General features: G+C 38.1%; 1 protein-coding gene across 3 annotated transcripts in view; it reads right to left on the bottom strand.

Moving 5' to 3' along the window:
* LAMA2 (laminin subunit alpha 2) overlaps window positions 1-27,597 on the bottom strand; it is a 677,281-nt gene that overhangs the window by 104,487 nt on the left and 545,197 nt on the right. For all 3 annotated transcript variants that reach the window (XM_005684731.3, XM_005684732.3, XM_018053196.1), the window contains exons 38-40: window positions 25,511-25,627; window positions 24,650-24,813; window positions 22,177-22,315 (exon numbers count right to left, since the gene is read on the bottom strand). In XM_005684731.3, the coding sequence (XP_005684788.2) occupies window positions 22,177-22,315; window positions 24,650-24,813; window positions 25,511-25,627 (420 nt within the window). The remainder of the gene's footprint in view (window positions 1-22,176; window positions 22,316-24,649; window positions 24,814-25,510; window positions 25,628-27,597) is intronic.

Genomic DNA, 27,597 nt, shown 5'->3' with positions numbered 1-27,597 from the left:
AGCTGACACAAAGATAATAGAGTGATATGATAAAATAAATGTTTAGTTATCCATTTTAATAATGTTTGCACTTTAAGAATCATTACATACCAAAAGATAAATCAAATAGGATCTTACAAATTTAGATCTGGTAAATTCTAAATTGGAAGAGTATTTCAGAGTGTAAGAAAAGCTAGAGAATGCTAAATACTTACTGTTGAAGTTATAAATCTGAACTCAGGTTAGCCTAGACATAATACTATTCAACTACATTTCCAGTGCTTTCACAGCATTTTTTATCATACTATTCAAACATTAAACTAGGAGAGATTACAGATTGCTACTGTTGTGGTAAAATTTATTTTAAGGTGTTATTCCAACAGCTTTCACTTAAATAATCTATTGCTTATAAAACAGATTGATTAAATAATACTATGATATCTACAAAAGGATATATTGGAAACATCTACATAAATAAAAAGAATCTGTGCATTTATATCTAGCCTGTGCAAAAAGAGCTGCCTGACAACTCTGACAAATTATGCTGTGGGAAATGGACACTTTCTTCAATTGAGAATACAGAAATGCTTGGTCCTATGGTGTCTGTGGGGAATTAGATACAGTAACGTCATTTAAGTGTCATTTATTTTGAAAAAAAAAGTAAGAGTGTCAATATCAATGGCACAAATCCAATGTACCTTACTCAAAAATATAAGGCTCCATTACCCACTCAGCTTCTATATTTGTTCCAAATTTATATGCCTTTCTTACTCCCTGGTTACAGGTTTCCTGAATCAAAACAGATTAGAGAAAGGAAATTACAGAGAAAGAAGAATGAAGATTCTCTAAATAAGCACATGATAGCAGCCAAAGTGACAGCTGACAAACTGACAATGAGGAAAGAAAACCAACTTGGAGAATTTTTAAATCTCAGCAATCTAAATCTATTTGGATAAGGATGAAACAGGCTTCAGTAGATGCCAATATTGACAGTAATGATCCTGAGCCATCAAGATAACATGGCTCATTCATAATACTAGATCGAGCTATACAAAGCAAGCAAGCAAGGGAGCAAGCTTTCCCCAGAGTCTTAAGGTATGAATTCCTTTCTACAGGAACATGGTCTGGTGAGAATCTAACAACCAACATTTTATAGCTGATCTTGGATATGCAAAAGAGACAAGGAGGTGAAGGAAGGAAAGAGAGTTGAGTTGCTGTGCATAAGAAAATTAATGAAACAAGGTGAAAGAGAAAAGAAGGGCCAGACAACATGGAAAAAAGCTAAAGTGTGAGCTGTGGAAATTCGGAGGGACTAGGAAGAGTGATGGGCAATATTCATTTTTTTTCTACTTTCGTACACTTTTCAACAGTTTTAGTGAGGTATAAATAAACTTACCATATTTAAATTTTACAATTTGATAAGCTTTGATATTTATACACCCATGAAACGGTCAGACAACTGAGGTAGAGATGGGTATGTACCCATTATTTCTTTTCATACCCTCCCTCCCACTTCTTGTCCTTCCTTATCTCCACATAAGTGCTGCTCTGGTTTCCAACACTTTTAGTCTGTATTTTATGGACATTTATATAATAGAATCATCCAATATGTAGTACTCTTTTTTTCTTGTTTGGTTTCTTTCATTCAGTGTAATTATTTTTACATTTATCCATGTTGTGTGTGTATCAAAATGTGATCTCTTTTCTATTTACATAGATAGGTGTGTGTGTTCAGTTGCTCAGTCATGTCCAATTCTTTGTGACCCCATGGACTGTAGCCTGCCAGGCTCCTTTGTCCATGGAATTTTTTCCAGGCAAGAATACTGGAGTGGGTTGCCATCTTGCACTCTAAGGGTTCTTCCCGACCCAGGGTTCGAGCTCGCATATCTTGCATTTCCCACATTGGCAGGCGGATTCTTGACCACTGTGCCACCTGGGAAGTCCCACATGGATATGCCCCCAATCTATTTATTCATTCACTTCTTGATGGACATTTGGATTATATCAGCTTTGGCTATTCTAAATAGAGTCGCTATTAACATTTGTATACAAATCTTTGTACGAACATATGATGATTTCTCTTGGAATGAAAGACCTCTAAGTGGTGTGGCTAGAATATCTGGTGGATATATGTTTACGCTTTTAAGAAACAATCAACATGTTTTCCAAATTACTTGTACTATTTTAAATTCTAACTAGCAGTGGGTGAGAGTTACAAATGTAACTATATCCTTGTCACTACTTGATATAGTTGGTTTTTTAAGATTTTAGACATTCTAATGCTGTGTACAACAGTTGGATTTTAATTTGCATTTTCCTTGCAACTAATTATGCTGAGTGTTTTTTCATGTGCTTTTCACCATCTTCTTTGGCTGTGTCTGTTAAAATTTTTTGTACAAGTTTGTATTGGGTTATTTGTTCTTAGTGAGTTTTGAAAGATATTTATGTATAATATGGATACAAATCCTTCATCAGACATGTAATTTGCAAATACATCCTTCTAATTTGTAGATTATCTTAATGAATGGTTGGATTCTATGTTTTAACATTGTCAGAATTTTTCCATCTAGGTTTATGAGGGATATTGATCTATAATTTTCTTTTTTTTCATAATGTCTTTGGTTTGTATCATAGTAATACTGGCATCATGGAATGACTGGGACATATTTCCTCCTCTTCAATTCCCTGAAGAATTTACTACTTTCTTAAATGTTTGGTAGATTCACCAGTGAAATCATTTGGAACTGAATTGTGTGTGGTGTTTTGCACACGTGCATCTGCACATGTATGTAAGGGTTCTAAAACACAAATTTAATTCTTTAATAAGTATAAGGCAAAGAAGCACTCCAAAACAGTAAAGAGCTGATGGCATACAGCCACATACTCACAGTCCAGGTTTAAAAGACAGGTCTGTCATATGATGACAGAATGGAAGACACTAACATGGTATGGATGGAGAGAACTGCTTCAATTTGTTGGAATCTGGAGAGTTCCTTATCCAACACTGCTTAGTAAGTCACTGAAGCACATCAACAATATCAGGACTGTTGATGAAGCAGCATTTTCCAAGCTAATTATACTTCATACATATTTATAAGCACCACATCTGAGTTTCTGAGCCGTTGTCTACAGCATATGTGAAATATAAATGAGGTTCTTAGAGCTGCAAGATAGTTTGTTTCTTGCTTTTTAGAGATAGTAATTTTATAAATAAGTTCTTCTCTGTCTGCGTATATATACATATATGTATATATAAATTATCTAAAATCTTTTATTATATCACACAAAATAGGATCCAGTGGTATATGTAGGTTGCTACATGTTTTGTTAGGTAATAAATCATTCATGGAAAATGTGAGATAATTTAAATCGTTAGAGAAGGAAAAATACAAGAAAAAATGAAACAATAAAGTCTACAAAGATTTAACAGAGGCTTGGTATTTAATTAATTGGCTTTTATAGATTCATGGGGTCGTAAAGAGTCGGACACGACTGAGTGACTGAACTGAACTGAACTGAACTGAATACATGTTAGTTTTCTTCTTTCTACTATTTGTTAAATATTCATAGTGACTTGTTAAGGCACCATGTCATTGATTAATAGATGAATGAATCGATTGATTTACCCAATAAAAGTTTATAGCTCGTTCAAGGAGAAGGAAATGACAACCCACTCCAGTACTCTTGCCTGGAAAATCTCATGGATGGAGAAGCCTGGTAGGCTACAGTCCATGGGGTCGCAAAGAGTTGGACAACTGAATGACTTCACTTTCACTTTTCACTTTCATGCACTGGAAAAGGAAATGGCAACTCACTTCAGTATTCTTGCCTGGAGAATCCCAGGGACAGAGGAGCCTGGTAGGCTGCTGTCTACGGGGTCGCACAAAGTCAGATATGACTGAAGCGACTTAGCAGCAGCATCAGCAGCTCTTTTAAGCACTGGAGTAATCTCTGATATTCAAAGATGGAATGACTCTGCCTTCTCTAACAAAAGTGCAGTGGAGTGGTGCAGTACAGTGGAAAAATTCCTTATACTGAAAATGATTATTGCCACAATGGTGCATGGAAATATCTAGGTGTTTGTTGTCAGAGGAGGCGCACTTAGGGGAGGAAGATATGAAGGTGAGACCTGCAGTTATCAGGATGGTAAACCCACATGTGATTGATTTATTATTTAAATCAGCAAATTTGAAAGTTATTGTTTATATTTCTTTCTATATTATTATTTTTCTAAGTGGCCTTCAAATAACTTCATTAGAGATAAATTTTCTGAATTCATTGAAAAAGTTGGCACTAAGGAGAGATGTATAATTGTTGTTTGTTTTTGTTTTCTAAAGAAACTACTAGCTGAAAATTCATCCTCATGGTTTACAACTTATTTTGTTATGAAATAATTTATTTTAGAAGACAAGTCTTGCACGTTTCCAAAGGGGATAATTTGTCAAGATAATATATGACTTAGATGATTATAAACTTAAAATCTTTTTAATAAAGAAAGCTGTCCAAAATGTGCAGAGGTATATGTAGGGACCGGTAATTAGCCACAATGTGTTTATGTAAAATATATGTCAAGAAATTTATTTTTGGGCATGTTAGACTATTGCTAAAAGTTGGGGAGAAATTTCTTACTATAATAAAATAAGTTCTTAGAAAAAGTGGTGGTCTAGTCCTGTATACATTTTAAAAGATATAACTTTTGAGAATATTGAAAAAAATGTATGTGATGTTAATTAGATACATTAAGCTATAAAAACAGTTATGCAAAAGTTATCCATTTGTACAAAAACCATTTGTACAGGAAACAATATGGACAGATAAACAATATTATAAAAGTGATTATTTGTGGTTAGTGAGATTATACACATTTTAGATTTTCTTCCTTTTGCTTGTCTGTATTTCCTATTTTTGTATAATGGATATGAACTGCTTTTGTCATAAAAGATCACTTTTAATTTTAAAATAAGAAAATCACCGTATATTGATTTTAAATGTGTTTTAAAATGACCTATATATCAAAAATCTCTAGGATACTAAAATGACACATTAAATCAAAAATGAGTTCAGAAACAACCCAAAGGAATGACTCTGGCCAGAAATCTGGTGAAAGGCTGTAGATTCTGGCATCACATAATATCCTAAGATGGGACAGGGGTTAGATGAGCCTCTGGAGGATTGAAAGCAACTGAGAAAGGAGACCGAATGGTGGAATAGAATATCTCCAAAACTTACTCATAAGAATTTAGAGTTCATGACTGCAAATTTGCAGCTGGATAACACCAAGAAAGACAATCAAGAGAGGATTTAAAAGTATATTCAGGCTTCTCTGGTCATCTAGTGGTTAAGAATCCACCTGCCAATGCAGGAGACACGAGTCAGATCCCTTGTCTGGGAAGATCCCACATGCAGGTTGGAGAAGACTCTTGAGAGTCCCTTGGACTGCAAGGAGTTCAAGCCAGTCAATCCTAAAGGAATTCAACCTTGAATATTCACTGGAAGGACTAATGCTGAAGCTGAAGCTCCAATACTTTTGCCAGCTGATGCAAAGAGCCAACTCAATGGAAAAGACCCTGATACTGGGAAAGATTCAGGGCGGGAGGAGAAGGGGGTGACAGAGGATGAGATGGCTGGATGGCATCACCAATTCAATGGACATGAGTTTGAGCAAATTCTGGGGAACAGTGAAGAACAGGGAAGCCTGGCATACTGCAGTTCATGGGGTTGCCAAGAGTCAGACATGACTTAGAGACTGAAAAACAACAACATGTATAATAACTAAGTGAAAACAGGTTTTCACCAATCACAGCATGAGAACCATTGCTCCAGCACCTCTGGGTGCCACTGACATGTTGCCATGAGGTAGGGTCTAGACAAACTACTGAGGGTAACATTGGTGGGCACCACAAGGAGTCTTGATTCTGAGTAAAGACAATGGAGAAGTGTCTACTGATTTAGAGAACATCCTTAGAAGGCTTATGCCTTTCTCTCCATTTAATGTCCAGAATCAGACTCAACATGGCAATTTCATTCTTGATTTGTCCTAAACTTATTCTTGTATTTATTCCTGTTGGTGGAAATCTCAAGTAGCAGGTCTGAGATCAATGTTGTCTTGAATAAAATTAGTTTAAATTTACATTACATTATAGCATCACCCCAAAGAATTTCTGTGTTGCTGACTAATCAAACTCTTTGATTTCATTTCTAACAATTTATGTCCTGAATTTTCAAATATGTCAAATTCTGGGTAATAAAGCAGAAGCTTGTTTCTCTGCTTCCAATAGATTTTTTACAGTTATTTACTCAGATGAGTATATCATGTTAGCTGGCTTAAGGAATACCATTTTCACACACAGACTCAATATTTTTCTGTGTAACTTAGACCCTCACTGACTTTTTCATATTTGCTCTTGCACGAATCAGTCAGTTCTTAGATAAGTTGCTGAATTGCTGATGGAGAAAAAATGCTTACCAGCTTTACTGACAGATTCAGTTGTCAAACCTATTATGGATTACACTATTGTTTCCATTAACACCACACTGGTATAGAATTTAAATTCCAATGATTATAGATATTAATAAGAAGTCAAAATTACTGTTTGAATAACATCTAAGTAATGGCTGACAGAATAAAATACAAGGTATATGTGAGTTAAAGTTTAAAACGTGACTGACACTATATTATTGGGCCTTTTGATTACAATGTGTATTCTGCTAATATTTGCAGTTCTTTATGTAGGAAATAAAAACTCAAAAATGACCATGCAACTATTCTTTATGTATTTCGGTTCATCCAATTACACAAAGCAAATATTAAATAAGACAGACTGAAGAGAAGATATGACCACATTTCTAAACAAATACTCATTAGATATACCTTAATGTTTAATCATACTATGGCAAAATTCACAGTATTTGATTATATGACTTACTGACCAGTAGCAGTGGTATCAAAAGAATCTAGCTACATACAGATTCAAAAACTAATAAAAAAGAAGAGACTATTAGGAATAATACTTTCAATATTAAAAGAAAGAATAATAAAAAGAAAAAGAAAATAAAAAATATAGTAAAGGAATAGAATAAATAATGTAGTAAAAGTTGGAAAGTATTATTTTTACTAACATGACAAATAATAAAAACTTAAGGACAGGCCAGAATTCTATTTATCTTTATTCCTATGCATTTCATAATGCCTCTATATATTAAGTACTATAAATATGTGGCTTAAAAAAAGGTTTAAAAACAAAGAAAAAATTGAAAATGTGGACATGCTTAATATCTCAAGTTAATAAACAGTTCAGAAGTTACGTATTACAAGCACCACAATTGCATCAAAGAAGGATCATTGGAGACTTAATATTAAACCATAAAATAAAAAATAAATTTTAAGTTTTGGGGATTATTAACTATTGGCATTAAGCCAAGAGAGAGATCAGAAGAAAATGTGCAGTTTCTTAAAAAGCTATACTTTAGCTGACACAGCTCAATACATGGACAATATGCATTCAACTTGGAGATAGATCTTCTAATCCTCAAATTCTGACCTTCTATCTTCTTCCCACATCCTGATTAGGAAACTTCAGCACACCCCTTGAACTTAATTCTAATCACTAAAAAAAAAAAACAATCTTACAAGATAACTACATTCAAATAAACATTCATAGATGATTTCAATCTAAGTAGGGAAATACATTTTATATGTCATTTGAAATTTTCTTCTCTATTCAACTTTCCTGTTCCTTGTGGAAGTATAAATATCTCATCTATTCTGAAAATCTGGAGCATCCTAGCCTTTCTAGATGCCTAACATCAGTGTTTGGAGATGGGAGGGAGCAACTGACATTTAGTGATCAGCTACTGAATACCAAGTATTACCTATATGAAAATCACAGAACCTAGTGAAAGTGAAATTCTCTTAGCGTTATTAGTGTTTCTGTCCTCATGAGGGCTATTTTTAGCTTAACTTTTAATTCTGGGGACATTCTTCTCTGGGAAAAGGAAGTAGGAGTTAAACAGAACACCATGGTCACCAAGAACTGAAGGCACAGAGCAGAAAGCAAGCAGAGATTCAGCATCTTTTAAATCTCCTGACGCTGCAGCTGTGCACTGTGTCTGACCCAAAGTCTTTTTTCCCTAGATTACTTTAAGATATTGTTTTCTCTTTCTCTTTGACTTCCATAGTCTAACAACGATCTTTCCAGGTATATATTTAATTTTATTTATTGTGAAGTGTGTGTGCTTAGTCACTCAGTCATGTCTGACTCTTTGTGACCCCATAGTCTGTAGCCCACCAGGATCCTCTGTCCATGCGGATTCTCCAGGCAAGAATACTGGAGTGAGTTGCCATGCTCTCTTCCAGAGGATCTTCCCAACCCAGGGATCAAACCCAGGTCTCCGGCATTGCAGGCAGATTCTTTACTGTCTGAGCCACTGGGGAAGCTCATTTATTGTGAAGGGCTTTCTTTGAGAAATTATCTTTCACCAGGCCTTGAAAATTTTCAGTATCTCTTTTACTATTACTACTTCCCTCTCCTCACTCTTATCAATTTCTGAACCCCTAATAGATTTACATTGCATGTTTACAAGGTATATTTCTTGTCTTCTACACTTCTTTTATATTTTACCTTGCTTGTTGCATTCTGGGTAATGTATTCAACTCTTTCAATTAATTCATTCTCTTTCTCCTTTGTTTAGCTTTCCCATTCAATTTTTAGTTATACTTACTGTATATTTTTATTTTTATAAATTTTATTTGCTTCTATTATACATTTCCATAATCTTCTATAGTTTTTCTCATCACTCTTTTCTATTCTTTTTTAACATTGCAATAATTTTAAACACTTTTATTGTATATCCTCTTTCAGATTTTTAAATAACTTCAGGATCATGTTACATACTTTGCCTGCCTACCCTCTTTCCTAGTTGATTATTCACAGTGTACCTAAACAGACCATTCCTCTGTGTCCTTCTAGATATTCTAAGGGTTGCAAGAACCAATTCCTCTCCCCTCCTCTGTTAAAATTTTAGCTTGGAAAGTCTTGTACCATGCGAACTTCAATCCATATGTAAAAGTATATGGTATAATTTGGACTTCAACCCGTAGGCTTGTGGTTTTAATAGCTTACGAGAGACATTTTTCACAACTGGGGCATGAAAAGAAACAAGATTCCTTGGCACATTCTGGTCTAGAGGGAGTATTCATTGATGAGACAATTGTTTGGAAGTCTCACAATTTTGCATACTTTCAATTAGTCAAAAAAGACTACTTTGTTTATAGGTTTAGGATGATGTTTGTGATGTTTTCTCTCCCTGCTTGGGCTTTTAAAATCCAGTCTCCAGACATATGATCTATATTTATGTTCCAAATTCATTGAGTCACTAAGGTGCCAGCTTTAGGATGTTATTGTGTTTCTCTTGTTTTTATTTTCAGATTACCCTTTTGTTTCCTCTTTCCAAAATGTGTGTTAAATTTTGTGTGTGTTAAATTTTGGGAGTTAGAGTTTATCTAACATTTCTGTGAATTTCTCGCATGAGGAGGGATCTGAATTAACTCAGGCTGCTACGTTATCAGAACTCCCTGACATTCCTTTCTAGTATCCTTATTTTCTAACAGGGTTTTTCTCTCCATTGACATGCTACGTAAGAGTATATTTAAAAAAATCCAATTTATTCTCTAGACTCGACCCAAAGGCAAGAAAAAACTCCTTGTGAAGTTTCTATGGATTTTTACTCTTCTTATCTTAAGGAATTAACAGTGGGAAGTCACTTTACAACAGCAGTTTGCATATTTATTTGGAACAGGTGTCTAAGGTTTTAAACCTACTTAATTTTAGGTATATTTTCTCTTGGATAATTTTTCCAGATCCGCTCCACCCCGCCTAGGCCCCCCGCCCTGCTCTTTAATTCCTGTAAAGTCTACATAACACTTCAACAGCACTGTTCTTTAGTAGTTCAGTTCAGTCGCTCAGTCATGTCCGACTATTTGTGACCCCATGAACTGCAGCATGCCAGGCCTCCCTGTCCATCATCAACTCCCAGAGTTGACCCAAACCCATGTCCACTGAGTTGGTAATGCCATCTAACCATCTCACCCTCTGTTGTCCCCTTCTCTTTCTGCTCTCAATCTTTCCTAGCATCAGGGTCTTTTCAAATGAGTCAGTTCTTCACATCAGGTGGCCAAAATATTGGAGTTTCAACTTCAGCATCAGTCCTTCCAATGAATATTCAGGACTGATTTCCTTTAGGATGCACTGGTTGGATCTCCTTGCAGTCCAAGGGACTCTCAAGAGTCTTCAACACCACAGTTCAAAAGCATCAATTCTTTGGCACTCAGCCTTCTTCACAGTCCAACTCTTACATCCATACATGACCACTGGAAAAACCGTAGCCTTGACTAGAGGGACCTTTGTTGACAAAGTAATGTCTTTGCTTTTCAATATACTGTCTAGGTTGGTCATAACTTTTCTTCCAAGGAGTAAGTGTCTTTTAATTTCACGGTTGCAGTCACCAGTTGGTTCTTTACTAACTGTCCCACTAATATGTTTTTACGAGAAAAAGAATTACTTACAAATTACCCCCGCCTTTTTCTGTATTTTACATTATTTTCTCCTAGATATGTTTGGGAAATATGCTGCAGATATTTAGACTCACGGCTCCCAGGAATGATGCATAATTGTATTGACTGACAGAACATGGGATTTGGAGAATAAAGAGGAAGACCACATTGTTCACTGGAGTTGAAAGCCACTATAAATTCTCAATTTCTAATGCTGAAACATGGAGACTGAGACTATTAATAACTGAGAAAGAAGATTTTGGCTTAGAGAATGTGTATGTGAGAGAGAGGGAGAGAGCTTTAGATGATAACAGTGATTGTAGTGTAAAGAAGAGGGTACAGATGAAGAAAAAGAAATCTTCAGTTGCCATGGGACATGAAAAAGTGATTCTCTTTATGCAAGATACCTAGGGAAGGTGTGGACTGCCTATGTTTTCTACACTGAAGTGTATATCACAGAACACATTCCATTCACTCTGAGAAAAAGAGAACGGGAGGAAGGAAATTAAGAAAGGAAGGAGAGCAACATTTCAGGGTTGATGGAGACTGTGGTTATTATGTGATGACTCTTCATGATCTTAATGAACAAGAACAATAGAATCCATTCTACATTAGCCTTCTGTTTTGTCATCGTTGCTTGCTGTTTGGATATACCAGATTCAAGTGTACATCCTCTAAGAACTTCCCAGTGGAAAAGGGCAGAGGGTCTCATCTCCCAGGGCCACTGAAACCATGACTATTGTCATCCCAAGGCTCCAAAAGCATATAAAATCTCTTCTTCATCTACTTTTAAAATCAGATCTGGTTGATAACACAGGTTTTAAGTTCACCTATGATCTGGAAATGTTTTTAAAGATTTAATTCTCTGTTGTTTTAGAGTCTGAGGACTTTTTATAGCATCAAAGCAATTGAGATTAGAAAGAAATTACTGGATCTTCATATTCCGTTTTTGAAAGAGTGATATATTTCCCTTCTCTTTTTCCTGTGCCCACCAATGAGAAGTACAAAATGAGATGTTATCTTTGAGACTGTGTATAGGGAAAACAATAATTTTATAACAATAATACAATAATAGTAATTTTCCCACCCAACACTAATAGAAAATTGGAAGTGTGAAAGTTTTATTCACTCAGTTGTGTCTGACTCTGTGATCCCATAGATTGTAGCCAATCAGGCTCCTCTGTTCATGGAATTCTCCAGGCAAGAATACTGTGGGTTGTCATTCCCTTCTCCAGGGGATCTTCCTGTCCCAGGGATGGATCTGGGTCTCTTGACTGTAGGCAGATTCTTTACCATCTGAGTCATAAGGGAAGCCCGTTAGAAAAGCAGTAGTGTTTATTTTTTCATAAAGTTTATGTTCCTATGACCAAGCTAGACAGTGTTGAAAGCAGAGACATCACTCCGCCTAAAAGGTCTGTGTAGTCAAGGCTATGGTCTTCCCAGTATGGTTGTGAGAGGTGGACTGTAAAGAAGGCAGAGTGTCAAAGAATTGATGCCTTCAAACTGTGGTGCTAGAGGACTCCTGAGAGGTCCCTGGACAGCCAGGAGATCAACCAGTCAACCTTAAGGGAAATCAACCCTGAATACTCATTGAAAGGATAAATGCCAAAGCTGAAGTTCCAGTATTTTGGTCGCCTGATGTGAACACCTGACTCACTAGGAAAGTTCCTGATGCTGGGAAAGATTGAAAGCAGAAGAAGAGGACATCAGAGAATGAGATGGCTGGATGGCAACACCAATGTAATGAACATGAACTTGGGCAAAATTCGGGAGATGGTGAGGGACAGGGAGGCCTGGCATCCTGCAGTCCATGGGGTTGCAAAGAGTCAGACATAACTGGGCGACTGAACAAGTTCTTAAAATTACATTTCATTTTGAGATTTAAATAAATTAAATATGCAAGATAAGAGGTTGTTGCTGTTTACATAGCAACTATACTACAATATTTAGTTGTTTATAGACTCCACCTGCTCACTATTTAATTAAAATAAAGGATCAACTTTCTTCTTACTCATATTTTCCTTTCAATTACATTGTTGATTATGTGTGCATTACAAATAGGTAGACTTGAGCAGATGTTTAAAAGTGAAGAGGTTTTAAAAATGTTGTCAATTATGCTTTAAGATTATTCCACCATTCACTTAGGGATTTTTTTCCCAATGTTATTTTCAATGCTTTTTGCCCTTCTCATATTATCTCACATCCATTTTCTCCACAGTAATAATTGGTTGTTTTATTGCTTGTCTAACAGGTCTTTTTTTCTCCTTGTATAAATTCCTCCTTTGCTTCTTTGTTTCTAATTCATTAAAGACATTCTTCCTTCTTTGCAGACCTAGATTCAAATGACTCTTTCATACATAAATAATAAACTTAATCTTACTCTTCTATGTTTATCTACAGCTGTAGCAATAATACCAGCTCTTACATTTATGAAATGCTAGTTCTATCTAGGTAATTGCTCAATTTAATGGCAAATATATTTCTTTTCTAGTACAATAGGAACTACATTATAATGAATTATTAAAATTAAAACTTTATTTATTCTGTTCCCAGAACACAGTCTAACAATCTTTCTGACCAAATCAGTCTTCTGCATGTGTGCTGATAGCCATTTAATAAATCAATGATCCTCTTTAGCCTTTACTTAGAAATTTTTCAGACACTTAATTATTTTTACACAGCTTATGGGGACGGAATAACAAGAACAAGTGGACATGCCGTATGCATTAAAACATCTCCTAGCTCTATTTTTGAGTTTGGCTAGCCTATCAGGTATAAGCATCAGGGCTGAGGAAAAGTGAATATTTCATGTTGGCAAGAAAATGAGTCTCCTAAGTGTGAAGTGAGAGAATCAATTCCTAGGCAGGTTGATAAGAAGGCTGGGGTCCCTGAGGTTGCAAAAGCGGTCTGGGGCTCTCAGATTGGAGATAGAGGTCTGGAATTCTCAAGGAGGAGGAAAGGACAAACACCTTTTTTTCCCCTCTACATTCCTTAGTCTTAGTCACATAAAACGTTTTTTTCTTTAAGCCTGGAACTGATGACTCCACACTAAACAACTCAGTTTAAACTCTGTACTAAGGATTATATAACAACAATGTATCCTCCTTGAGGACAGTTTCTCCTTCCTGAAAGAAAAGTGAAGTCGCTCAGTCGTATCCGACTCTTTGTGACCCCATGGACCGTAGCCTACCAGGCTCCTCTGTCCATGGTGTTTTCCAGGCAAGAATACTGTAGTGGGTTGCCATTTCCTTCTTCAAATCCTGTTATCCTAAAATTTAAATTGTGAGAGTGGGTCTGGTAAAATCTTTACAACCTTGAGACATTCTTCTGATTTATTGTAATAACTAATTAAAAAAGTATATAACTCCCTTGCTAACACTAGTGAGGGGGGCACTCTCTGTCCCCCTTCTGATGTCTATGTCAGAAGCTTTCTCTGTCTATTTTCTTTAATAAAACTCTGCTACATAAAAGCTCTTGAGTGATCAAGCCTGGTCCCTGGTCTAGAAGCTCAATCTTCTTCAGAGATCAAGAATTGGACACTGTCCACTATAAACTATCATCTTGGGGGCTTTCTGGGATCTTTAGGACAAGGCAAGAGCACTCAGAGCTCTAGTCTCTCTGCTTTCTCAGCACACACATTTTCTGCTTTACTTTACTCACTCTACGGTGTGCTGTGTGAATGAATGACATGTCCTGCGTGACGCAAGCATTGAGCCCTGCTGTGTGGTTCTGCAGTGCCTCATGATGACTGAAGGCAGCCCTCAAAAGGGGAGCCTTCTCTCTGCCAATGCCAAGAGACCCTCAAGGTCCCTGTGAGGGGTGCGACCAGAAATGGGCAAAGTGCGTGGACCAAACTTTCCTTCCTTTGTCAGATTTTCCTGGTCTCTTTGACCATTTCATAACTGCATGGGAAATTAGATCTACTAACCCAAGTTATGACCAACCTAGATAGCATATTCAAAAGCAGAGACATTACTTTGCCGACTAAGGTCCGTCTAGTCAAGGCTATGGTTTTTCCTGTGGTCATGTATGGATGTGAGAGTTGGACTGTGAAGAAGGCTGAGTGCCAAAGAATCGATGCTTTTGAACTGTGGTGTTGGAGAAGACTCTTGAGAGTCCCTTGGACTGCAAGAAGATCCAACCAGTCCATTCTGAAGGAGATCAGCCCTGAGATTTCCTTGGAGGGAATGATGCTGAAGCTGAAACTCCAGTACTTTGGCCACCTCATGTGAAGAGTTGACTCGTTGGAAAAGACTTTGATGATGGGAGGGATTGTGGGCAGGGGGAGAAGGGGACGACCGAGGATGAGATGGCTGGATGGCATCACTGACTCGATGGACGTGAGTCTGAGTGAACTCTGGAAGTTGGTGATGGACAGGGAGGCCTGGCGTGCTGCGATTCAGGGGGTCGCAAAGAGTCGGACACGACTGAGCAACTGAACTGAACTGAACCCAATCTTTTGGATCACAGACTTTCAAGGGACTAGTGATCCATGCTGTTACTATGTACTGTTACTTAGACCCCAAGTAAGGAAGCGCCTAGCCTTGTTAGGAGCCGAAAGTTACTAGAAGCACGTATGGAGTGAGGTGGAACCCTAGGAACATCTCTCAGGCCAGAAGTTACTCTCTTGGCTGCCAGTCTCAGGGGCCAGCAACCTGAAAGGGAGTCTTTTTCATGGCTGTGCCTCCTATCTATACGGACAGAAGCACTGCTGGTGGCCATGAGGTTTCTGAGGACACAGATCAGGAATTGTGGAATCTGGCCAGACTGGAAATGCAATGGGCCTCTTCCCTTGGTAGCGCTAGCTCTTAGTGGACCGGAAGAGGCTCTCTGATGGCTTCTGTCTCAACTCTAGATATTCCTTTTGTGGAATCTGTAGCAACGAGTGGGAAGGATTGACCCTAATAGCTCGAGAACAAAAATCACCTTTTGCTCGCTGGCCAACCCTCCACCACCTCTTTTGCTATCACATATACTGGTGTGGCGACAGGAGGGACATCTTGGTTGTTATTTGTCTCTTTAAGACGCACCCATTCTAATGCAGTCAGGACTATAGTCAGGAGTGTGCACAGGCACACGTAAGACAGATGCTTCCCGTGGTAGTCCTAGCTTGGGAAACACTCTGGGAAATTACTCTGGCAAATCAAACAAAGGTCTCGGTGGTGTGGAGTTAAATCAATCTGGGATACCATCACGTCTACCCCTGGTGCATCTCCACCCTGCCTCAGTCGTAGAACTGGGAGGGACGAGTAAGACGCCTGCGTCGGTAAGGGACAGACTAAGTCTGACCAGGGAAAGAAAGCTTTGGTGGAGATTCTGCTATGCCCCCATCTAAAGCAGGGAAGGACGCTTCTGATGGAAAAAAACTAAGGCTGTGGATGCCGCTTCTTTCTCTCTTACAGATGGGAGCTATCAGTTCCAGAACCACTTCTTTCAAATGTATTTTAAAAAAAGCTGGGACAAGTTTGATCCCCAGAATTTAAAAAGACATGCCTGATCTTCTTCTGTGATACTTAATGGCCACAGTATTCTTTGGAAGATGGGAAACCCTGGCCTGTTAAAGGGTCTCTCAATTATGATACTGTTTTACAACTAGACTGATTTCATAGAAAATAAGGGAAATAGGTAGAAGTGCCTTATGTGTTATCTCTCCGCGAGACATGCCAGACTTATGTCCTAAGGGTGCAGATTTGTGTATGAAAGCTTCAGCTGCCTTCTGTTCTCTTATTTTGCCCCTTTATCCCTTTATCTGGGGCTCTCAACTGAACAGGCTGAGTTAGGGCACCCTTCCAGGAGGGGCTGGCTCAGTGTCAGTAGAAATTCAAGCAGTAATTGCAGTTGAGACTATCTAGAGGATCCGAAAGGTACACAGACTCCTTTACGAGACTAACATTATGACCTTACTTGGAGAGATGTAACACATGTCTTGGGACAGACACTAACTCCTGACTTGAGAGCTTGAGTTTTGGGGGAAGCTACTACTTTTGGAGATGAATGGCTTGAACGTGAGACAAGGGGAAAGAGGGAATACGAAATAGCCCTCCTTCCTACTGGGAGCCAAATGGTTTCTATAACAGAGCCACTTTGCCAGATGTATTCTTGAAGGACTTAAGCAAGAACAAACTAAGACTTTAAACTATGCTAAGTTGGCTGACATAGAATAGGGAGAGAAGGAAATTCCTGATAAATTCCTAGTTAGATTTTGGGAGGCTCTCCACAAGTTTACTGACGTTGATCTTGAAATTACAGAGGGAGAAATGATCTTAAAAGATAGATTTCTCACTCAGTCAGCTCCAGATATCTGCTATAAGTTATGAAAACAGGTGTTTGGACCAAATCAATCTTTAAAAAACTGTTGCAGCTGGCTCAAATGGTATATTATGGCAGAGAATATGAGGTGGAAAATAAGAGGCAAAAAAAGAACCTGGCAAAAGACTGACGCCCCAACAATGGCTGTTAGACCTGCTCTGAAACAGCTTGAGAAAAATGCCCAGAGGGACCTAGGTAAAAAGGGATGGGCTTGCTGTTACTGTGGAAAGGAAGGGCCTCTCAAGCGGGATTGCTCTCAGACTTCTAAGCTGTCCCCGGCTCCATGTCCAGTCTCCAAAGGACCATGATGGAGAAGAGACTGCCCTCCAAGGTGTAGGCCCCAGGGTTGGACTCTTAAGACAATATGGACTGAAGGTGTCCAGGGGTCCCCACACAAGCTCCCATCCTAATTACATCTGAGGAAACTTGGGTATTAATAACTGTGGAGGGCCAACCAGTCAATTTCTTTTGGACACTGGGGCAACTTTCTCTGTGCTTACTGAAGCCCCTGGCCCACTTTCCTCCCTATCCACTACCATAATGGGACTTTCTGGATGAGTGAGTGAAGTCACTCAGTTGTGTCCCATTCTTTGCGACCCCATGGACTGTAGCCTACCAGGTTCCTCCATCCATGGGATTTTCCAGGCAAGAATACTGGAGTGGGTTGCCATTTCCTTCTCCAGGAGATTTTCCCAACCTGGATCTCCCGCACTGTAGGCAGACACTTTACTGTCTGAGCCACCAGGGAAGTCATCCTTTAAGTGGAAACTGGGACTCTGTGCTGTTTTCTCATGAGCTCCTAATTGTGCCAGAGTCTCCCTCACCCCTTCTGGGGAAGGATATACTGAGGTCCAGGCCTCTGTTTTCATGAATATGGAACCAGCTCTTTTTAATGGAACAAAATGTAAATCCTAGAGTGTGGGCTGATGGAAAAACTGGGTCGAGCACAAAATGCTGTTCCTGTTGTTATCAAGCTCAATGACCTCACCTATTTTCATATCAAAAGCAGTATTAACTAAAGCCCGAGGTTAATGAATGGACAAAATCTTATGGTACTGACTTCTCATGATGTGAGTGGGATCTTAAACTCTAAAGTTCAGAGCAACAATGCTCCGTCTTTAAAGCTGCTGTAACTCAAGGGGTGTCAAAAGCTCTAGGAACAGAGTATCACTTACACTCCTCTTTGAGACCTCAATCTTCAGAAAAAGTTGAAAAGGCTAATGACATTATTAAAAGACACCTGTGTAAGCTAACTCAGGAAATACAAGACAGTTGGTTTAAAGTTCTACCCATAGCTTTAATGAGGGCTCAAACTGCCCCTAAGAAGAAGGGACTGTCTCTATGATAGACTGTTTTTGTACACAGATACTGCCATAGAGCCTTAAAATTAACTAGGTGACTCAGCTTCTTGCTTTTCAACAGACATTACTAGGAGGTTAACTCCTGACCCAGACTTTGAGTCAAACTAGCCACTGTTTGCGGAGAAGGCAATGGCACCCCACTCTAGTACTCTTGCCTGGAAAATCCTATGGATGGAGGAGCCTGGTAGGCTGCAGTCCATGGGGTTGCTGAGTCAGACACGACTGAGCGACTTCACTTTCACTTTTCCCTTTCATGGATTGGAGAAGGAAATGGCAACCCACTCCAGTGTTCTTGCCTGGAGAATCCCAGGGACAGAGGAGCCTCGTAGGAGGCCGTCTATGGGGTCGCACAGAGTCGGACACGACTGAAGCGACTTAGCAGCAGCAGCAGCCATTGTTTGAGCCAGGAACCAAGATGGGACTGAGAATCTACCTGGGCTTGCTTCTGTTGACTCCAAGTCCTGAGTTTGACCATTTGACCCTCAAGACAGCACCTTCCTGTCCTGAACTCATTTCTATGCTACATTCCACAATTGGTCTAATTGTTGGGTCTGCAGAGCACTCCCCTCCTCATCAGTTGAAGACATCCCACGGTGAGTTTCTCCACTTCTTGGAAAGGACTTTCTTCAACTCTGAGAATACTTTCACCAACAATAATCATATTTGACACCTCTTGATCTGATGACATCTAACAATCTAAAGATGGAGTGATGTAACTATGGACCGAATATAACTTTTAATTTTGATTATGTTTTAACTTGGTTTAATGACTATTTTGCTGCACATAAGAAGGTAAATGGGTCTAGACCTGGTGGTTTTCTACCTGATGTTTATCAAATATGAGATGAGGTCATATGGCTAACTCCTAAAAAGGGATGCCTACTATCTAATGCTCCCATATGCTGGGAAAAAATAGAGCCATCCCCAGAAGTTAGCCAACAACTTAGTTATAATGATTGGAAACAACTGGGATTTTTGCCTCAAGAAACATAAAATACAGTCATTCCTGTGCTTTCCAATCCCAGTTAAGTCCTCCTTTTGCCTGGCCAGGAACTGATTGGGACTGGGTCCCTCAGTCATGCTGATTTACTCCAAATGGGACCTACTAGATATGTGGCTAATACTTATGGGCGTGGCTTCCCCCTGACTGGATAGGAAGACGCACCATAGGTCTAACTTTTACTCATGGCTTCATATTTTCAGAGCTTCCAGAGAAGCCTAATCTGCCACACCTTAAAACTCATTGGGTAAGATCTGTATTTCACTGGTGTGATTGTCTGGCTACAATACTCGTTCCCTCTCTGGAAACTACAGATTAGATGTTATTCTATGAGTTGATACTCTGACTAACTTTCAGCCATTAATGCTGAACAAATACAAATTAGAAAGGTGGTTTTACAAAACAGATTGGCCTTAGATATTCTAACAGCTGCACAAGGAGGAACTTGTGCCATTATTCATACCCAGTGTTGTACCTATATACCAGATATGAGTACTAATGTTACTCACTTTGCTAAACACATGAACAAGATGATTCAGGCTATGGATTCCCCTGAAGCCTCAGTCACCTCACTTTGGGAAATGTTAACTAGCTTCCCATGGTGGAAAACTTATCTTAATCACATTAATTCTAATTGTTCTGTTTTTACTGTTTGCTCCCTTCATCTGTAACTATGTAACTGCATTTGTTTCTAACCATTTGAAAGCTTTTAAATTACAAATGGTTGTCCAGGCTCCCAGGAGCCCCACCTCCCCCAACTATTACCTGGGGTCCTTGGATCAGAGACCCTCAATATGAGGGTTGGGAGAATATGTTGCCTCAACAATTTAGGGACCACACCCCTCAATAGCAGGAAGTGATTATGGAATGAAAACAATGCCCCTTTCCCTTGGCAACATAATTTTCCTTAAAGAAAAGGGGGGAATGAGAGAGTCAATTCCTAGGCAGGTTGCTAAGAAGTCCGGGATGCCTGAGGAGGAGAAAGGGGTCTGGGGCTCTGGAAGCGGAGACAGGGGTCTGGAATTCTCAAGGAGGAGGAAAGGACAAACACCTTTTTTCCCCTCTACATTCCTTAGTCTTAGTCACATAAAGTTTTTTCTTTAAGCTCAGAACTGATGATTACACAACAAACAACTCAGTTTAAACTCTGTACTAAGGATTATATAACAACAATATATCCTCCTTGAGGACAGTTTCTCCTTCCTGAAAACCTTCTGACTAATCCTGATATCTTTAGAATGTATATTATGGGAGAGGTCTAGTAGGGTCATTCTATTGTTAAGTTCTAATCATGCTATCCTAAAAGGTAAATTGTGGGAGTGGGTCTGGTAAAATTGTTACAACTTGAGGCATTCTTTTGATTTATTGTAATAACTAATTAAAAAGGTATAGAACTCCCTTGCTAACACTAGTGAGGGGGGCACTCTCTGTCCCCCTTCTGATGTCTATGTCAGAAGCTTTCTCTGTCCCTTTTTCACTTTAATAAAACTCTGCTGCACAAAAGCTCTTGAGTGATCAAGCCTGGTCTCTGGTCCCTGGAAGCTAAATCTTCAGAGATCAAGAATCTGACACCTTTTGCCATAGGTTATCAGAAGCGATGGTAGTAAGTTTGGGTGAAAATAAACAGCTCTTTACCATAAAATGCACGAAGTTTGTAAAAATAAAGCAATGACAATATTGAGATTTTTATTTGTACAAAATGTTGTAAACAGGCATGGAAAATGTCAGTTAGAATGACGTGCACTCACTCACACAGGCCTATGATTTGTCAGGCACTGTCCTAGATGCTGAAAATGGCCATCCAGTAAGACTTAGGTCAGATGAAAATGGTGAAATTGAAGATTAGGATCTTCAAAATAGATATGAAAAATGGTTCATTTTGAAAGGATAACTGAACATAGGTAAGTTTTTGTAATAATTATATCATGACTTTGAATAAGAAATAAACAGAACACATGGTATTAGTAAAGTCATCCCAGAGAAACCAAACAGTAGTAACTGCTGATGGAATATGATGTTTTCACTATGACCATAAAATAAACCGTCTAACTATGTGGCAAATACCTCTACTATCTCTGAAATCCAAGAAAGCATTTGTGCTAAATACCAAAGCAAATACTGATTTGTTTCTTTAACATCCATTATTTCTGCATATGTCATTCACAGCCAAATGTCCAGGCAAGGTTTTTTTCTCCTGAAATTCTAATGTATTTGGAGGATTTTGTGTCAAGCCAAAGGAATAAGTAATGGTTCTGAACATTTAAACTAACCATGTGATTCCTATGAAATGAAAGTTGACCTAAAAAGTATTGCCAAGGTTTACCAAACATAACCTGTTTATAAAATGTTGCTCTACATGTAAAGGAAAAAAATTTGTCACTGTTGAAGATACTCAGATAATGTGCTATACCTAGAACCCCCAAACTCTAAAATACTAATTGAAAATTTATTTTGAACAATGACAGAAGCCAAAAGTAGCTTTGAAGGCAAATATTTCAACTGATAAAAATAGTATAATAGTTTAGAAGTATATGATTTGGCATGTTTTATAAAATGTGCACCTTATTATTAAACTTTATATAGAATTAACATATATGTAACTATAAGCAATGGTGTTAATATTCAAAGCACTTTCTTATTGAAGACATATGGAATAATTGTGATAAATTTTCCTCTTCAAAGTCTTATGTTTGGCCATTTTCCTTTATGAGTTGGTGGCACAAACCTATTTGTCATCTGGGATAATAATACAACTCTTATTAGTGGTGGAAAGTAGTATGTAACTGAGAAGAGTTCTGCTATGATTACAGCACACTGAGAATTTATTTTGGATAAAATTTAAAAGGAGCCTTTGAAAATAATTTAAAACTAATATTCTAATTTGCCAGGATTTTCTGGAGCTTGTTTAAATTTGAGAACTTTAGAAACTCATTTGAAAAGGTTCACCTCAGTACATAGCACTATTTGTTTCTTACCAGTTCTGTGGCTTCATGTGCAAGAACTTTGGCTTCTTGGGCAATTTTCTCAGCTTCGTCAATATAGTCCTTAATGTTGCTATAAGCGTTGAAGGCTGCAGTGGCATTGAAGGAGATGTTTTTAGCCTCATCAAGGATTCTGTAGGGATTACCCAAAAAGAGAATATCAGAGTAGTTGGTACTCAAACGAAGAATATTTGAAGAACTTACTTGTAACAAATAAGGCTTCCAAATGGTCATGGCCAATATAATAATGATAATCCCAAATCATAGTGAGGTATGTACTAATTGTATTATATTGTAGCTTTCAGTTTAAACTCATATTCCTAAATAACCAAGCTAGAACTGTTATAATAAAATGAATTATATATGAATTTTTCCCAGGGTCTTCAAACATTAATATTTTCCTTTGTATCAAGAATATTAAGTTTTGGAAACAGAATCTTTCACATGGAATATATTAAATCCAGATTTATTTATGAAAATTATTCTTGGGGTTAATACACCTATTTTATTATAACAATCCCCAAATTGTAGGGGAAGCAAACCAGTATATTGAGAAGGCTGTTTACTAGTCAAACACACCTCACTAGTGGCCCATCCCCCATGAACCCATGTAAGAATACCAGTTATAATAAGCCATTATTTCACAGGGCAGTACTGAAACTGTAGTGCCTTCCTGGAGTTTGAAAGGGAAAAAAAAAGACTTAAAGGCTATGTATGGAATCACCAGTTTTCATTCCAATCAAAAAGAAGGCAATGCCAAAGAATGTTCAAACTACTGCACAACTGCACTCATCTCACACACTAGCAAAGTAATGCTCAAATTCTCCAAGCCAGGCTTCAACAGTATGTGAACTGTGAACTTCCAGATGTTCAAGCTGGGTTTGGAAAAGGCAGAGGAACCAGAGATCAAATTGCCAACATCCACTGGATCATGGAAAAAGCAAGAGAATTCCAGAAAAACATCTACTTCTGCTTTATTGACTATGCCAAAGCCTTTGACTGTGTGGATCACAACAAACTGTAGAAAATTCTTGAAAGAGATGGGAAACCAGACCACCTGACCTGCCTCCTGAGAAATTTGTATGCAGATCAAGAAGCAACAGTTAGAACTGGACATGGAATAACAGACTGGTTCCAAACTGGGGATTATGTCAAGGCTGTATATTGTCACCCTGCTTATTTAACTTATATGCAGGGTACATCGTGAGAAATGCTGGGCTGGATGAAGCACAAGCTGGAATCAAGATTGCTGGGAGAAATATCAATAACCTCAGATATGCAGATGACACCACACTTATGGCAGAAAGCGAAGAAGAACTAAAGAGTCTCTTGATGAAAGAGAAAAAGAGAGTAAAAAACTTGGCTTAAAACTCAACATTCAGAAAACTAAGGTCATGGCATTTGGTCCCATGACTTCATGGCAAATAGATGGGGAAACAGTGGAAACAGTGAGAGACTTTAATTTGAGGGGCTTCAAAATCAGTGCAGATGGTGACCGCAGCCATGAAATTAAAAGATGCTTGCTCCTTGAAAGAAAAGCTATGACCAACCTAGACAGCATATTAAAAACCAGAGACATTACTTTGCCAACAAAGATCCATCTATGGTTTTTCCAGTAGTCATGTATGGATGTGAGAGTTGGACTATAAAGAAGGCTGAGCACTGAAGAATTGATGCTTTTGAATTGTAGTGTTGGAGAAGACTCTTGAGAGTCCCTTGGACTGCAAGGAGATCCAACCAGTCCATCCTAAAGGAAATCAATCCTGAATATTCATTGGAAGGACTGATGCTGAATGTGAAACTCCAATATTTTGGCCACCTGATGTGAATAACTGACTCATTTGAAAAGACCCTGATTCTGGGAAAGATTGAAGGAGGGAGGAGACAGGTATGACAGAGGATGAGATGGTTGGATGGCATCACTGACTCAATGGACAGGAATTTGATTAAACTTCAGAGTTGGTAATGGACAGGGAGGTGTGGCGTGTTGCAGTCCATGAGGTCGCAGAGTTGGACAAGACTGAGCAACTGAACTGAACTGAACCAATGCAACCACATTTTCAAAAGCCAGCCCTTTAACAATAAATAGTTTTGATTTTATTAAAATTATAAAACTGAAATTTGGTGCAGAATGTGTGTTTATATATAACTATTTAAAATGCTAATAAGGCAACTGCTGTGCTCTCTAATAAAGAACAAAATATTTTTTCTAAGTGTAGCCTAAGGCAATGTTCGCTCCCCACCATGCAATGTTTGAATTCACTTTTAACTCAGACTTTTGATGCTGCTCCAGTAGAGCTTTGTCCACACCCTTCTAATTAGGCTTTTCCACAGAAAGGCCATGCAGTTTGTATGTTAATAATTACAAAAATCAAGATTTGAAAGCAACTCTCAACCATTTCTGCTAGTCAAAACTTTTGGACAAGTGTCAAGATAACATAGACATTTCCAAGCACAAATGACATACCCATCAAGGACAGCAGACGAATCATTTAACTGAGCTGCATGGCTCTCAGCTTGGGACACCTTCTCAGCCAGCTTCCTGTCCTTTATTTCTTGGGAGAGGTTATCTATTTTATCTTTCAGATCCTTGGACATGGGTGGCAATTTAGTTTGAATGTCTTCAACGTACTGATATGCAGAGAAAAGAAGGCATTTTAAATAAGTGAATCCAGCTTCCTCTAATTTATTAACGTCTCTTGGAGATATAATTACACATGCTTAGGTTTTAGAACACTTAAAGTTTACTAACCTAGCAAAAAAAAAAAAAAAAAGAAGAATAGAGAATAAAAGCTATTATTCAATGAAAGAGATTAGAAAATATGTGAAGGGAATTTATACCAAGAAGAACCTAACAATCTTTTTTTTAAAAAATGCTACTTCATAGGTCTAAATACGTAAATGATAGTCATTAGGGTCTTTTAGACTATTTGCACTTCTATTACACATGTCATCATATATTAGCATCTACTGAGTGAGACAGCATGTTGAAAGTCTGTTTGTAGCTTTACATTTCTTGTTTAACTAATGTTATATGAATACTAAAGCAGATTGTAAGTTCTGTACTAGGAATAACAAATGCCCTTCATCATTGTGAAAAAAAATACAGGTTGGTGTGAATGTGCGAGTACCATTACTGAGAGAATAACGTGAAGTTCTAATTGTTACCAATGGGTGTGCATGGTCACAATAGAATGAGACAAAAACAACTTTACAGTCAAAAGAAAGTAACAATATTTGCTTATACTACTGAATTTCTCACTGGTTCCAATTCAAGAGCACTTACATTATTATCAACGTTTAACTTTGGGTTTCATAAAATACTCACGACTATAACTGAGTTGATTTCATCTACAAGACGACTGGCTTCATCAAGTATGTCACTGCCTTCTTTTAAAGTGTTCTCAGTTTGTCGTTTGCCACTTTCTATAGCCTCCTTCTTTTTCTGTAAGACAGTATAAACCAAACATCAAAATGTCCTTTTGGGAAAACCGTATCTAGCCCTGTATTCCTGGCTTTCCTGAGCTGTCTGATCAAGGCTTTGCAATCAAGATATGTCATGTTGACTATGAGATTACATGAGAATGATAAAAACTACCCAGCCAACCCTTCAAGCCTTACTTTATTTTAAATATCTGTACAGGTGCTTTCTTTCTCCTATTGTGAGAAAGTCATACAAGAGAATGGTGGCTGATGTGATAGTAGCTGAGGAATGAAAAAAGAATTTTAAAGCAAGATGGACATCCATTTCAACTGAAATGTAAGTGCTGAATATGCATTACCGAGCATGTGGAAGTATGCTGAATTACATTGGAACTAGACATTAAATTCCAGAATCTGTGTCCAAATGAATATTTTGTGAGCATAAATGTGAGCAGATTTATTCTATGGGAGTTCTATAAAAACTGGAAGAAGTCGGATTTTAAAAGGAACTGAGGGGATGTACTTTTCAAAAAAAAAAAAAGAGAAATTCTCACATGGAAGAATAAACTTAATGGACTGTTCCATAAAAAGAGAGCAGACTCTAATTTTTCTTTGAAACTGATAGCTTGTCTTGAAACCGCATGAAACTCATTCCTAGTCTCGAAGAGTGAAATCAATGGGAAAGAAATGGTGCTATTTCTCCATTCGGAGTATAATTTTGCCTTCTTTTTCTTTGTTTATGACTCATTCTTTCAATCACCTTTTTCTACCTGTGGATTTAACTGCATCAATTATAAATTTAAGCCTTGCCATTTATGCCTTTTGAGATAAATACTAATGCTAGTTTATATATTCATTTAAATTTCAGTATGGGCCAGGTAGTTTATAAGGTTTTCTCACTTAATTCTACATTAGCTCTATAGGTCCTGTGTTTATCATCTTTTAACTGAATAGAAAATTCTACAAGTGAAGTGATTTACCAAGGTCACATAGGATAGTTAAGACGTGAATCCCAGTCTACCTAAGGATGGGCTTCCCCGGTGCCTCAGTGGTAACAAATCTGCCTGCCAACTCAGGAGACATGGGTTCGATCCCTGGTGGGTAAGATGCCCTGGAGTAGGAAACGGTTTACTCCAGTATTCTTGCCTGGGAAATGGACAGAGGGACCTGGCAGGCTACAGTCCATGGGTGGCAAAGGAGTCAGACAGGATGTAGGAACTAAACAACACCCACAGCTACCTAAGGACAGAGTCTGGGTCTTCAGCTGTGACAGCACTGACTTTCCAATTGTGGAAACCACATTTATTTGCGCTGGGACAGTGCTAATTTCACACCCTGCTTTCTCTACCTCTTCACCAATCACTTCAATTTGCTGCTGGTACACACATCTTATTTCTGCCTCTGAGCCTTTCCTTCACCATTTGCCCTTCCCCAGTTCTCTGCCTGGGAGGAAACCTCCTTCATTTAGCCTCATGTAAAATGTATATTCTGTCAGTACTCAAAATATGGCCCACTGACCAGCAGAATCGGCATCACCTGGAAGCTTCTTAGAAATGTACAATCTTAGTGCCTTTTTGCGAACTACCAACTTGGAATCTGTATTTAACAAGAACCCCAGGTGACTGATATACACTATAAAATTTGAGAGAAATTGGCTTGGAATACAACCTAGCACACAGTAAACACTACAGAGTTGTTAACTATTATAATTACCTTATTTTCTTTTTCCTAGCACTCATTTATCTGAATTATATTTATAGAGTGGCCATAAATGATAGAAACATAAATAATCATATTTTATTTGTTATATAGCTTGAATCATCTTGATTGCTTCTTCTAAGAGTTGCTAAAAGCCCAAGTTATTTAATGACAATCATTAATACCAATTCATCACAACATGCATGCATAAGTATGGGATGAAATGTATAGTCTCTTGAGCCTAGTGGCCTAGTCTCTCTCATACCTAGTGGACGAAGGGTAACATTGAATTCA

This window comes from Capra hircus, chromosome 9 (genome assembly GCF_001704415.2).
Source record: "Capra hircus breed San Clemente chromosome 9, ASM170441v1, whole genome shotgun sequence".
Classification (NCBI taxonomy): Eukaryota; Metazoa; Chordata; class Mammalia; order Artiodactyla; family Bovidae; genus Capra; species Capra hircus.
The sequence above is the reverse complement of the archived record's forward strand: the minus strand, read 5'-3'. Positions and strand labels throughout refer to the sequence as shown.